The sequence below is a fragment of the Podarcis bocagei genome (assembly GCF_964188305.1).
Source record: "Podarcis bocagei genome assembly, chromosome: 8".
In the NCBI taxonomy this organism is placed as follows: domain Eukaryota; kingdom Metazoa; phylum Chordata; class Lepidosauria; order Squamata; family Lacertidae; genus Podarcis; species Podarcis bocagei.
Window position 1 is genome coordinate 36,825,869 of NC_138133.1, and position 16,026 is coordinate 36,841,894.

At 39.2% G+C, this 16,026-nt stretch overlaps 1 protein-coding gene across 1 annotated transcript in view; it reads right to left on the minus strand.

Annotated features, from left to right (window-relative positions):
- The window catches only part of ZNF407 (zinc finger protein 407), a 334,010-nt gene that overhangs the window by 129,222 nt on the left and 188,762 nt on the right, over nucleotides 1-16,026 (minus strand). Inside the window, exons 5-6 of the mRNA XM_081205774.1 lie at nucleotides 6,222-6,388; nucleotides 1,340-1,423 (exon numbers count right to left, since the gene is read on the minus strand). Coding sequence (XP_081061900.1) covers nucleotides 1,340-1,423; nucleotides 6,222-6,388 — 251 coding nt within the window. The remainder of the gene's footprint in view (nucleotides 1-1,339; nucleotides 1,424-6,221; nucleotides 6,389-16,026) is intronic.

Genomic DNA, 16,026 nt, shown 5'->3' on the forward strand with positions numbered 1-16,026 from the left:
AATAGTACCCTTTCTGCTTTGTCAGGATTAGCCTTTTGCTCAGGAGTCACTAAGCTCCATGTACTCATTCTGCAAAGTAAATCTGATGTGTACAAGTGGAACTGAGCATTGCACTTAACAGGACACTGGGATCTTCGGTGTCAACAAACAGATACCCACAATGCTTTCACATTAACCTGATATGATATATCAGATATTCTCCAATACACTGTGAGATAATATTGTAAGGTGATTATCATAACAGATTTAAAACTAACATGTGAGTTTAATACATCTAGTTTAATGCATATAGCACTGTCCTTATTTAATTTCTACACAGAATTTCCCTCTGTAAATTGCAACTGCAGTTTCCGAGACTGCATGTCTGCAAGTCCACAACAGGCTTTGACCATATGTGTTTGCGGCATATGCTTCATAACATTCAATTCCTCAGGATAATCTTCAACTCTCCAAATATGTTGGTTGACTAATCTCAGATCCTAGCTGCATATAGTTCCAGAGAAAGGATATAACTGGCCATTAATTAAAATGCATTAAAAATGTTGGTTAATAACAGCCAGCATCCTGAAACGAGAATGGGTCATACTCTTAAAGAAAAACAGCTGCATTTAACATCTATGAACAACTACAGTCTTTTTGAGGAAAACATAATAGACTAATCATACAAATTGTACTACTGAGAATGAACCATTTAATCTGAATATATTCCCACTTTCATTTTCAAAAATCTAACATAGGCTAGAATCTTATGTAAACTTGGAAGTAAGTCTAATTGAACTCAGTGGAGCTTACTTCTGAGAAGACATGGACAGACCTTCACAGTTAATTTTACCAACATTAATAATTAGTTTGGAGCATGAAGTGTTTGGGGAGTGAAAACCTATATCCAAAGTGTCATGCATCAACAGTAAACAGAAAATGACAACGTTACAAAAAAAATTGGCCATATTTCAGTTGCTGGGGGAGGGGGGGACAAAATCTTGCTCCTTTAATTTTCACATAGGAATTCTTAAGCATATTCTTATATAACCTTCATGCAGTCTGCAGTCTAGCTGGGCCTCTAAAATAAACCTTGTGTACTTAATTTTCAAAGAGACACCTGCTATTCAAAATTATCCTTTTAAAAAGAAAAAAAGCATTAGGTTCATAAATAAAAGCATTTGACATAGACCTTAGGCATACCAATTTGTAAAGGCAAACAAACAAGCAAGCAAGCAATCAGCAAACAGTTATACTCTCTGGACTGCTATGTGCTATATGATTCCCTTTATTCCCCAGCCTGGATGACAGTCCTTTGCCGCAGAGAAAATACAAAAGGGTAGAAGACAGCTTAACTGACCTGTGTGCTGCCTCCGATGCTTGGTGAGGGCATGACGTGTCCCGCCAGCAAAGCCACAAAGGTCACATAGGAAAGACTTCTCGCCTGTTGCAACAATAAACAGATGAGGGACTGCGGAGGTCACAGATCATTAAAACATATCTATCAAGGCTTTCAGGGTTACTAATTCCTCCAATCAAATGTTTCCATGTAAATATGTCAAATGGGAATGAAATTACCACTGCGGTTTATTGACTGTGATAAAATCTGAAAAGCACCACTGAACATAATTACATACTTGTCAGACCCATAAAAATTAGCTTTATTATCAATGGAATGGTTTTGTACAACTTCATTTCTGTTAGATGTCTTCCAGATGGGGCTGCTTTATGCACTTGAACAGTTTTTATGCATATCCTGATTTTTTACAATTCCCATACATCTGGCCTTTCTGTGCTGAGGAAAGACTGCCTAGAAAAGTTAATATACAGTATATATATGGTTCTGCTTAAATAAAAATATATTGGATTTACCCACAAAATAAAGATGTTGAGCAAATTTTAACTGACTTGATCACAGTGCTCCTCAAGAATCTCCCAGTAAATTATGGAAATTAAATTATTTTCCAGAAAAGAAAATAGGCAACAATTTAAAAAGCTCTGTTATTCTGCACCAATAGGAGCTCAATGCTGTTTATGTTTCTAAAACTTTCATAATGAAGAAAAACAAGTCTGGGAATTACTTCAGAAATTGAAGTAGTACTTGCATTGTTCATATTTAACGACATGTCTTTATTCTAAGCCTCTGAACCCATTAAAATATAGATTTGGCAGGGTTGGTAATTGTTAAAAGTGTATAAATGTACACTTATAAAGTATTTTTATTCCAGATAAAAATTTGCCTTCTGCAGTTTATAAATGCAGTATATCATTTCACAATAGCATTTTTAGTCAGTAAAGCCCAGGCATGTGAAGCAGATTCATCCCACAAGACCAACCAAGAAGGGTATTACAGAATAATAATACTAACCTTGGAGAGAGCCAGAGAAATCATAACACAGCTTTAACACACAAATGAGTCATTTGGCTCATTTGGAGAAAAAACTGTACCCTCCCACCCTGGTACCAATGGAAGGGAATTAAAGAATCTGGGAAACTATTTCAAATAAATGGCAACATCCCTTTTATACTTCCAGCTCACAAGGAAGTGGAATTACAATATATGTAACTCCATATAAGTTTAGAGGCCTGTTTTCCCGTCACTATTAGTTTTACATTTGTCTTCCTGTTCCTTATGAGTGTCTGCCTTCTGTGAAACAGCTTTAATTTTCTGACTCCCTACCAGCAATCTTCATTAGTCGATGTAAACCTTGAAGAGGTATGGAATAATGCAGCCAGGATTAGACTTAGACACCCTGGCAGCTAAGAAATAGTATTATGCTGCCGCCACAACATTAACCTTCCTGTCCCCAGGCCTGGCAAACGCTACCCTCTCACTCTACCTAGCTCTAATCATTGAATTGCTGGCAACAGCCTGCTTTGGGAGACACTGGGAGAATGTGTATTTGGGGGTGAAGTTAAAGTGCTGCAGAGTTACAGTGCCTGCTGTTGGCTGTAGACACTAATAAGGAGGAGGCATGCTTTGTTGCAGCTGGGAGAGATGAAGGTATCTGGTTGTGCTGATGCAGGTGTACCATCAGTTGGGCAAAACTGACACATATCACATAGATCAGGGCTGCAGAAACTTTGACCTTCCATATGTTATTAGATTCCAATTCCCACCAGCCTGAGTCAGCATGGCCAATGGTTAGGAATAATTAGTGCTTTAGTCCAGTAACATCTGTAGATTCTAAAGTTCCCCAGCCCCGTATAACTAGCCTAAACTGTTGTTATGCTAAAAAACAAACACAAGATTGACAATGCAGTGAACTTGAAGAGGCAAGCTATACATCTATGTGAAACTATCTGGCAATGGAAAGGTTCCAAACAGTTCAAATGAATATTCAGTAACATATACCCCCACATTATATGATTTGTCTGAGAAAAGGACACCTTATAAGTGATTTTGTATGGCTCAGTAAAACTTGTGTGTTATGGAGCAACATAACAACACAGTCATTAGCAATAGAAAAATAAGTATTCTTGCCATAAATCTAGAAGCAACCCATAGCAACCAGGTATTTAGGGCAATTTTCCTTGTCAATACACACTGGCCTTAACCCAAACACTCTTCTGCCATATCACATTCAGGGAGATGCTATCAGCTATCATGTACTGTATGGCATTTTACCTTTCAGGGGAGACCTGAATGTCATTAAAGCCTGCAGGTTTTTATGCTTATGAAGGACACAAACAGCACTTTATATCATGCTGTCAAATACATATGAACTACTTGGTACCAACTATGCAAAAACACTACATGCTTACTATGTAAAATTGGACTTATTATAGTACCCACTGAATTCTTTATATACCACCAAATCCTGTATTCCCACAGTAGTCAGTGGGAATTATCTTTATTGGATAATGGAGAATGACTTTTTAAAACTACATAAATCTGGTAAAACATGTTGCCTTTATTTAGGACTGTCTTCTAGGCATACAAGAACAGAAGTAACTTTGGGGATGGGACATATTTTATTGTTGCAGTGAGTTTATCACATCCTATATCCTTCACACTTCAGTTTTCCATGTATTAGGTTTTTGTTTTGTTTGAGTGCAGACATGTAGATTGGCTGAACAATTATTAGGTGCAATCCCGCACATAGTTAGGTATGCTGGAAGACATGTAACTGTGAACATGATTTCGGTATTTCAGTCTTACATTAAACAATTTTACAATTCATTCTTCATCCAGAAGTTACAACCTTTAAACTTTGAGAAGGATCTAAGGGGCAATATATCACTTCAGGTACAGAGGGCTGATCTAACATGCCATGTTTATATGATAACAGGAATGTAATAGAAAATGGGTCTTTTCTTAACAACTTGAATTAGTTTCAAGTGTGCCATTTTGCATTCAAATGTAGAAAGACACGGAAACCAATCCTTTATTTTCTATTAGAAAACAGCCACTGTCCCCTATCTCTCATTATGGTGCAGACTACAAGACCTAACAACAAAAATCCATATTATTGATCTAACCAAGTCTCCACAATTATTCTTTAGAAGGAAACGCCGACGATAAATTACATCTGCACTGGCTTTTCATCTGCTGTTCGATATAAGTGATCTCTCAGGGCAGGCTGGAGACCTTAAATCGTCAACACCCTTGTCAAAGAAGCTAAGGAGGCCTGGGTTTCCTACAAACTGCCTTGGAAGAACTTTTAACCTATAATTTCTAGCAACAACTCATTTCATTTTCGCAAAACTGGGGGGAGGATCTTTTCAGGAATTTTTTTTTTTTAATTTAATGGAACACTGTTTCATCTTTCTAAGAAATGCCTACAGAATTTTGATTTCCAGATTGTTTTTTTTACATTTTTACAAGAACATCTCTTATTTTTTGAACAAGACTTACATGTACTGTTTTGCTAAGGAGCTAAAAAGTAATCTCACTTTTCGGCAGTTTTAATTCACATTCCATAATGTTACAATCTATGCTACAGTTTAATATTATTCTTAAAGAACCAGGCTGCATGTGAAGAGTTTCTATAATAATGTTATTTGTAGTTAACAGCTGATTATTAAAAGCTTTCTAGTCCTTTACAGCAATCTTTTTGTTCTAATAAGCTTAACTTGCATCAACTTTTAACTCAAAAAGTACAGGTATTAACACTGTTTTCCTCCAGCTGTAGAAAGCTTTTCACTGTGTGTTAAATAAAACTGGTATTTTATGCAGTGTGAATTTAAACTGTGGCCAATGCACCTTCAAAATTATTGCTGTTCTTCAGTACTGCTGGAAACTGCTTGGTATCAAATATCAATACTTCAGTTAGGCTTGGTTCTCATGGATATTTGTAGCCATTTCCTCCTTCCTGTAAATTTTCCTCAACTTGCTTTCTTGCTCATTTATTTAATCAGTCAGTCAAATAATATATTTATCTTGCCTTTCCGCCACAGGCCAAAAGTTATCCTATGAATAAATGAATTATATGAACCAATAGTATGGGGATATGCTTTCCAGCAATTTCTGCCATTACTATAGCTCCAAAAACTACACTTGTTTATATGGTGCCCTCTTTCTAAGATCTGACACACATCTATGCCTAAGCATGATTCCACTGAGAAAAATCAGTAGGAAACATGATTTTTTGAGTCAACATAGTCGGGTGATGTGAAACTTTACTTTCACTTCCAGAAGCTTGAATCTGTTTCATTTTTTTCATACTGCCTTCAGTAAATTTGAAATATTGATTAATTCCAACCACATTATCATTTATGATATTGTGATCGCATTAAAAACATAAGCAGGAAGCTTCCTTCATTAAGGAAAGAACATGAAAGCAAATTTGAAGAATGTTAAAAATGAGCACAAAACACTTCCTGGAGCAGCAATAAACTGTGGGTTGTTACTATTTTTCACCTAGATCATTTTCACATTAAAGGATAAATTTAGAAGTTCTCATACGATAAAAAGCAACAGGTGGATCTCTGAAGCCACACACAACCATGGTCTTTTTGTTTGCTTAACTACATTTTGTGCGCAAGCTCACAACTGTTCTATGTGGCTTATAATAAATATAATAAATAAAAACAATTTAAATGTTAGCATCACAGGTGATGCCAACATCTATCAGTACAGAACAGAAAACTGATGTTGCAAACAGAAGGATTTGTTTCAGAGCCTTTCTTAAATGTGGCCATTTTACTTGCTAGGAACAAAATGTAATGCAACAAGCCCTCTACCATCACCCCTTCATTTCCATGTGCCCGCATCAGGTTAAGAAAAGCACGAGCCAAACCTGTGTGAGTCCTATAGTGGTCTTTCATGGCCGATACTGTGAGGAAGGAATAATGGCATGTAGGCCATGAGCACTTGTATGGCTTTTCTCCTGTGTGGAGTTTCATATGATTGTTCAATGCCCACTTCTCTGTAAAACTTCTGTCACATAAGGGACATGTAAATTTCCTGTGTAAAAAAAAAGGGGGGGGGGGAGAAAAAGAAAACCAGGTGTTAACTTTATACACACACACGCAAACACCAAAACTGACAAAAGAAGCATGTTTTTTAACTCAAAGTGTGGTAAACGCAGAGACTTTCATGAAGAGAATTGCAGACCTGGTCTGTCATGTCTGTATAACCAGGCATTGATTTTTCTGTCGAGACCTGGCACTTCAGCCATTTATTCTCTGCTTTGCGGTTGGGCCCAACGGGTTTGAAAAATTCTGTTACAGTCCAGTCACCCCTGAGGCAAATGTGAGAATAGATTTCACCTGTACAGGCCTACACCACTTATCCAGGGCATGGGCTGTCAGAGCAAAGGCTAAATGAAAAGCTATCCATACTAAACTACTCAGACAATCACACCGCTCTGTGCCATGCTGCTGCTACTGCAGTGTGGAGGTGAAATACTACTTGTAATAACACTGTTACCATTGTAAACAACAACAACAAAACCAGAAAACTAAAAAAACCCCACATGTGTTAAGAAGACAGGGGGTGGAGGGAACAAAAAAAACCCCTATCTTCAGAAGATTTATCATTCATTGAAATTTTTTTTGCACTGCTTAACTTGAAGTACTTTTTATTTTTTCCAGCATTTCCACGGTTAAATATGAAAAGCTTGCTAAAAACAGAAACGCTATATAGCTTAAATCAAGGGGGGGGGGCTTTTTCAACCTCACTCCCTCCTAGAAGGAAAAAAGGGACAGGTCAATGAATATGACATTAGGCTGCATTTTAGCTGTGCTAAATGGGAAAAAAACAACAACACGTTTCTATTCTACCAACCCCATGTGCACATCGCTGTAGCCTCCATCTAGGTAAGCAAGAGGCATTATCACGATTCAAGGGCACATTCCGGAAAGGCAAAAGCATGGAAGGAGGTCATGGAGCTGGTCAGTGGAGTGTGTGGCCTGGGATGGGGAGGCAGCTAAGCCACATTCACACCAGACATTTAAAGACTATGGCATCTTTTCCCTAAGGATGCTGAGAGCTGAGAGTTGTTAGGAGGCCGTACTCCCAGAGAGTGGTATAAGAATCAATCTCTCTTCACAGGAAACGCTTAACATTGTAGCTCTAGGTAACTCTACTGTGGCTCATTTAAAGAACCTACCACTTCTTCTTCTTCTTCTATTATTATTATTATTTCAACTTCTACACCGCCTTATACCCGAAGGTCTCAGGGCAGTTCCCAAACAAAACCACAACATAGAAAATCAAACCAAAAACAATACCCCCCCCCAAGCCACATTCTAAAAGGGTGTTGGATGTCAATAAGATCAACCAAAGGCCTGGTTAAAAAGGAATGTTTTTGCTTGGCACCTAAAGGTGTATAATGAAGGTGTATAATGAATTTCCTTGGAGAAGAACATTTAAACAGTTGCGGTTCCCTCCAACGAATTCTGGGGGCTACAGTTTGTGAAGGGTGCTGAGACTTGTTAGGAGGCTCCTATTCCTCTCAGAGAGCTACAATTCCCAGAGTTCCCTGTGAAGAGTTTGACTGTTAAAACCACTCTGCCAATGGTAGTTCTGTGAGGGGAGTAGAAGTGTCCTCAGCACTCTTCAAAGGCTACAGCTTTCAGAATTCTTCGGGGAAAGATATCATAGTCTTTAAATGCAGTGTGAATTTGGCCCTTGTGAGGATTCAAAGGGCCGGATGGAGGCCTGCATGGTCACATTTGGTCTCCAGGCCTGAGGGTCCTCATTCCCTCATCCTCATCCCAGCTTAAATGATTACAGTTTGCAATAGCAAAGAGGTGGATTTAAAAAACAAACAACTCTTCCCCAAAACATCAACAGTGCTGAATATTCCATCTACAGAGAGGGAGTTTTCTCATGCTCAGGTCATGTTTGGAATAGTTACATTCCCAGTTGACACTGACCCCACTTCTCTGAAAAGTGAGGCTATGGATAAGAACAGCTGCAGCTTGAATTTGGCGCTTGAATTCAAGCTTAAAAGGAGGGATTGGCTGTTCACTCATAGAATCTTCCTTTGAAGCCACATCTTGAAAACTGAATCACCTAATATAATATTACTTATGCATAGAACAGAGCCTTTAATGTGGTGGCACCTGTCCTCTTTATAAACCCCTCTGTGTCGAAATATGTCAGACCACTACAAGATTATGTTTCCGGCATATGCTAAAAACCTTTCTTTTCACTCTGGTCTTCCCAGATTACTATTAGATCACACTAGTCTATTATTGGTATTAAAGGTAAAAGGTAAAGGTACCCCTGCCCGTATGGGCCAGTCGTATCCGACTCTAGGGTTGTGTGCCCATCTTACTTAAGAGGCCGGGGGCCAGCGCTGTCCGGAGACACTTCCGGGTCACATGGTCAGCGTGACGAAGCTGCTCTGCCGAGCCAGCACCAGCGCAGCACACGGAAACGCCGTTTACCTTCCCGCTATAAAGCGGTACCTATTTATCTACTTGCACTAAGGGGTGCTTTTGAACTGCTAGGTGGACAGGAACTGGGACCGAAAGACGGGAGCTCACCCTGCTGCGGGGATTCGAACCGCCAACCATACGATCGGCAAGCCCTAGGCACTGAGGTTTTACCCACAGCGCCACCCGCATCCCCATTATTGGTATTATTTATTGGTATTATTATTGGTATTCGAGAACGCCAATTTGGTGCAGTTATTAATAGTTCTGGAACAGGACCTGGGAGACCAGGTTTCAAAGCCCGTTAACCATAAAGCTCACTGGGTGACCTTGGGTCAACCACTGTCTTTTAGTATTACCTGCTGTAACATGGCAGCTCCTGACAACTTATTTTTGGGGTTCATTTATAGAACTAGAATGTTGGCAAGGCTAGAACATCATGCTGTAAAAATCACCCGCTTTCTTTAATGTTTTTCTTATTCTGCTTAGTGACATAAGCTTAGAATTCAAAAGGCTTAACTGTAAGGCTGCAATAAAGAAAGATCAGATAACATGTGTCTGGAAGATGCCCCTTGACCACAACCACACTACACTGTTCAAGAGGGTTTACTCCCTCCTACCATATACAGATGCCACCATAGGTTAGGGCATAGTATACATTGGAACAGGCAGAATCTTGAACTCTATTTCCATACTAAGCATCCCATTTCTTCTGGGCAACTTTCCAGGGGCCACATCCCAGTGTTGGGTGGGGCCATAGGCTAAAGTGGGTGGAGCAGCAAACATAAATTTTAACTTTTACAGTAGACCAGTTTTACATACAGACATCGTTATCTATCCTCCATCCAAGCCAGTGGAGTAGGGCTGGTGTAACTGTGGAAGAGTTCTGAAGACCAGATAGAGAGGGGTATTCCCCACCCCTAATATAGGTACTGTAACAGAACATCAGTGCTACTTCTTAATGTCTTGTCTGAATCTAATCTAATATGGATCCAACAAGGAACAGAAACCTGAACCCAGGTGGTACACACTCTGTAGAAAGCACAGGCTATCAAGGTTATGAACTCACAGGTTCAAATGAATAAAGACTGTCTGCAAAAAAAGACAACTCCGGTTTTGTGGACTTCAATGATGCTATTAAGTGAAAGCACATAAAATCATCCTATTATGTTCATATAGTCAGAAGAACAAACCTGTACTTAGTTTGTAGGTTGTTGTTGCTGTTTTACAAAAATATCTACAGAGGTTTGGTACAGCTCTCCAGTTTGCTTTGCTTTACAAGCATTAACAAACAATTCACATCATTTGCATAATGCAATCTGACTATATTTTTTCTCATATATATATATATATATATATATATATATATATGCGTGTGTGTGTGTGTGTGTGTATTTATATATATATATATATAATAATAATAATTTACACTTACATTAAACAATTGCTAAATTTCCCAATAAAGCCATTTTCATACACAAGGAATGGAGGAAGATAAAAGGATCAAGAATGATGTGTGTATGTGTGTGTGCAGATGTGCTTGTGTGTGCACACATACTGAATTGAAAACAGACTTTCAAATTACTATATCACTTGATCATTGCTTGGTGGCACTAGAAAATGACAAATATAGCTAAATACTTCCAAATGCACCGTAAAAAAATATCATGTCCGTATATCTCTATGACAGGTCTTCATGCATTTCACATTTCAAAAGCATGGCAGGGATCTTATTTCTAAGATAAATTCCCCTATCTACTTATTTCCTTGTGTATTTATTGTGGATCTAACCTTCTACTACAAGAAATAAATAAGCAGGTTAAGTAGATGCTATCTTTTAACAAATAGTTTCTCTAGACTGTATTACAACTTTATGAATGACAAAATAAATCCCTCATTTTTAAATCTTCCAAGATGCACATTTAACAGCATTGCACCTATTGAACCCCAATGCATACTCTATTATTCACATACAATAAAAATGTTCAAGTAAGGTTGAGCGACTGTCTTAAAAATGACAAAAACAGCAAATACAGACTAAATAGTGAAATATCACTGTGCTGAAGTAAATCTGAATACTAGACAAGTCTAATCTAATAATCAGAAGGAATCAAAATGGAACTGCAGTCAGATATAATTTCTTTCTTATTTTTTGTATTCTGCTCTCCTTTCAAGTATCTCAGAGCAACTTTTCTTTATTTTTTGTGAGGTAGACTAAGCTAGGCTGATTAGCCCACCAAGGGTCATCTTAGCTAACAGAACAATACATACCCCTGATCCACTGTGTTAGAATGGGTTTGGACAGAGCAGATTTGTTCCTCCAACCAGCCCTGCCTGACCAGCTTTGCCATGAGTAGGGATGCTCCACTGACCAGGAGCAAGTGGGTAGGAGCTACTATCAGTGGTATTCCTTGCTTTTGGCATCCAAAGGAAACACTCAAATTGGGGTGCTTTGTTGGGGGTGTGGGTCTAGGTCATAACAGGGTTCACCGGATCCTGAGCAAGTCCTGCTGCTGTAACGTGATAGCAATGGGCCTAATTTGGGTTTCTTTGCTGGGCCAAAACAGAAACGGTGAAGGGAATTTTTCATGCCCACCACCTTTCACCTTGGCCAGTGTGAGCAAGGAGGACAGTGGCTAGGCTGCTCCACCAAGCCTGTTGTGTGTTAGGAGTGCACTTCTAAGTGCAGATCTGAACCAGCATTTTCTATAACTATGTCCAACACACTCATCACTGTACAGTTGTCTTTTGCCAAGGAGTAGGGATCCCAAATCCAATGCAAGAGAACAATTCCTGAATTTGCATTAGAAACAGAATTGGGGTTGAATCTCGGTGCAGCAAGTAAAACATTAAAAATGTTTAATAATGATTGGGGGGGCTCAAGATACAGTAAACAAGCACATTTAGATCCTGAGCAGATGGAAATGTACCACCTTGCAGCTCCTATGCTTCTTCAGTATATCCTGGAACTGGATTCTCAGGTGTTATTATATAGCCATCTTTCAGGGCATGCCTACATTTAAATTCCTATCTGATTTTTAACCATTTTGAAATTCGGAGGATATGAAATTGAGAAGATGGAAGCTGACCACAGAATTATTATTTTTTAAAATATATGGGACTCAGGCCTATGGGCCAACTTGATACAACCAATAGCCATTACCTTGTAATTCTTACACTATGCATTAAGGCATACAGTAATGGAAAGTTCATAATTTATCATCTTCCATGGTCTTATAATAGCATGTCAATTTAACAACGTTAATCCTGCTACAGAGCTTTTTATAATATACAATCACTTAAAATAATGTCACATCCCACTATTTAATGCACATGGAGGTATGTTTCATTAACACACCTCTATGAATTTTTACTGGTACAAATATATAATGTAGAAAAAATGGAACATCTGTATATATAATATTAATGAGTCAAACCCCTTTGCACCAATAAAGCTTACAGTTTCATTTGAGTGCTGTTTTTACTTTACCTTATATATCGTGCAATCCCTCAAGAGTACAAGAACCTACCTAATAACACAGTCAACATTCATTGACTTGGTTAACTCCCCCACTCCCAGTTTTCATGAAAAATATCAGTAAGATTTACAGCTGCTGACAACTGTATGTCTTGATAATTGCAGCCATCTCATTCAATCCAGCTGTCCTTATCTTATTATTTTCATTTTCTGGCTATTTAATAAATTATTAGTTGGCTCTTAGAAGTGTGTTGTGATATTCATTGTTATGCAAACTCAGAACAACACCCCCAAACCTGCGATGTTGGCATATCAGGAAGCTTTTAGTCAGCCGAATTCCGCCTGATTCAGGACCCAAATTCAACAACACGCCAAAACACACTTATCTGCATGAGGTCATTTAATACCAAGTTCACAACTGTCCAGGCATTTACATTAAAGAAATGTGTTCATAATATCTCAAGAATCAGCCCTGTGTTTCCCTTAACATTATTCAACAGAGGATCTTTGAGGTTCTTAAAACAAAAACAAAAAACCCTGTTTTCAGGATCTGAATGATCTGTAATGCATATAGATCTGAACGATCAAATAATTTAGCTTGGGGCTATGGTCATCTCAATACCACAGACTTTTCTCCAGAGAGACATAGACTGCTTCCAGTTCCCAATATTTACTTGATCTTTTCTATCAAAAGGATTTATTTATTTAGGAATTCAGTGGTCCAGTAGCTTTATTGCATCACTACTAGCTCACTACTACTGAAGCATCAAAGGCACAAGATTTCATCTATCTCATACCAAAAGGCAAACTTATTTGGTTTAATGGTAGTCAGTTTGATTAACTAACAAGCAAGTTAGAATTTACAGAGCAATTGAGTTTATTTCTCTTTATAAACTTTATAAATAGACTTCTCATAATCTTACTTCAACTTAAAAAAGGAAGTACCTCTGTTTAAGTTTTATACAGAAACATGTTTAGTTACATGATAATGGCAATAGTTGGCTGTAAACTAGAACCTAGAAAGTGGGAAGGTGCAGAATTAAAAACACACAACAAAAAAGAATGTGAAGATTTGATTTTAGTCCTATATTATAAGGTAAAGGTAAAGGGATCCCTGACCATTAGGTCCAGTCGCAGATGACTCTGGGGTTGCGGCGCTCACCTCGCTTTATTGGCCAAGGGAGCCAGCATACAGCTTCCGGGTCATGTGGCCAGCATGACTAAGCTGCTTCTGGCGAACCAGAGCAGCGCACGGAAACGCCGTTTACCTTCCCGCCGGAGCGGTACCTATTTATCTACTTGCACTTTGACGTGCTTTCGAACTGCTGGGTTGACAGGAGCGGGGACTGAGCAACGGTAGCTCACCCCATTGCGGGGATTCGAACCGCTGACCTTCTGATCGGCAAGCCCTAGGCTCTGTGGTTTAACCCGCAGTGCCACCTGCATCCCTATATTATAAGGTATATTATCCTAAAACCCCTACTCCATTCTTCCACCCCACCAAGTCTCAACAACTGAAAGTGAATGTCAGAAGCCAGAGTCAAGAACACGTCAGCAATAAAACACCCAGTGTGAGAGAAGCTAACACTTTATTCAAAGGAACCAAAACAGGACTAGTGATCACAGCATCTCTTCCCAGTAGTTCTTGTCCCCTCTTCATTTCTCTGTGTGTTCTGGGAGACCAGGTTACAGCAGGAGGGGGAGACTCCCTTGCTTCTTCAGCAGCCTGCCTCCACACCACACCCCCCCCCCGTTTCTGACTCTGGACTGCCCTCTGCCACAGTCTCTTCTTGCTCACTAAACCCTGTTACCTCTTCAACACCCAACACCTCCCCCCCTCCCCCTCTGCTCCATTTGACATCTTCAGCCTTTTCCCCAGGTGGTGCCTCCCACCACTCCTCTGCATCCAGCCAGTCCATGACAATGAACTACTTTCAAAACTAGTTGCTTCATGTTCGGCTGTCATGTTTCAAAATACCAGGTAAAACATGTGGAAGGCTGTACACACCCTGATTTCCCTCCTCTGACTTGCCATTCAGCTTGCCAGTTTCAGCTAATTCATTCTATAATTTTGAGGGGGGGGGGGAGGCAACTGTTTTTCAATATGCAAAACATCACTAAAATTACAAATGCCCAAAGAAATTACAGCACAGAGGAACTACTCTGGATCCATCATGTCATAGCTTAGCATTCAACACAGCCATACAACTATAGCTTTCTTTGGGCATTACATGGGTAGAGTAAGGCCACACATTTAGCACTGCCCCTGAGATTCAACAAATTTCCTGGACCTTTATGTAAGGGAAAAAATACACCTCAACACCAACGAGCCTTTTGTATCCATGGAGGCTGCCTGCAAGATTGAGAATATTTCTCTATTGCTGGACCATAATATAAGGACTATAGTGTATGGCAACTGCCTGATGACAATGAATGTTTCTTCTAGCTGCATGCCAATTGTAAACTGCAGGAGTCATTTCAGAAATGGGACTACGTAGATTGACTGATGAAAAGTGTAGACATGTTTAGCAATGTTAATTTATGCTTTAATAGTGCAATCCATTTATTATTATTATTATCATCATCATCAATGAAGAAACAAAACATAGTCCCCTGAAAAACAGTAATGCTTTTAATGGACTTCTTCTGTAAATTGGCTTCATACAATCTGCTTAAAAATGTTGCGATTTATCCAAGCACGCAACAACATTTCTCATTTTAAAAAGAAACACTGAAGTGACAAATAAAATGTGCTGGCTATATAATGCAAGGCTGTGCTAAATGTCCGCCCATTTTTGAGGCCAAAAGAAGACTTGTCAGAGGATGAATTATTATCCCCCCAAATTTAACGTTCCCATTTTTTAAAGCCTGTTCACTGCCACTGTTTCCCCTTTGAGTGCCATTTATCGTTTTCAAATCTGAGCATCTTTCTCCTTTCTAGGTAAGTTTCAGCCAGTCAGCAGTGATCATGTACTAAATGTGGTGTTATAGTGCTACACAGGTAAATCTCTTTTAGGTATGTGCTGATATCACTGCTTACAAAACCAGTTTGGAATCAGAGCAATGCTTTCTTGTTGCATGAATCTAGGGAATGAGGTCACTGTTCAATTTCAGGCTGCATGTAAAACACTTTCACTCCCTTTTGACAAAAAACAACAACAACAAAACACACCTGACAATGAAAGCTAGTTCTGCCACTGCCAAAAAAACTTTTATAAGAAGCATCCCACTCCCAGCTTAGCTTGACTAAATTTATTTATGTATTTAAAATATTTATATCCCTGGAAACGCTATCAGAGAAGCTTACAATTAATAACGGTCTTTGCTTGCAGGCTTACCATCTAAAAGACATAACACAAAAGCGGAAAAAAACTTTGGGAGGGAGAAGGGTGGGAGAAACACAGACACTAATTTTTAGTTATGAAGTTCTTGAAAGCGTTGCTTTTAGCAGGGCGGGTGGCGCTGAAGCAAGCTCCCCAAAAGCTGTCCCTGCTCTGGACAATGGATGAAGCCAACTGGTTTTTTCAGGCTGTTCTTTATGGGAGGAAGGGGGAAATCTGCTAGTGGCAGAGTCCAGAGTGTGTTGCCTTTCAGCGGTACAGTCCAAGAGCAACATTTGGCTAAAACAGGTATAGGCAAACTCCGGCCCTCCAGATGTTTGAGACTACAATTCCCATCATCCCTAGCTAACAGGACCAGTGGTCAAGGATGATGGGAACTGTAGTCCCAAACATCTGGAG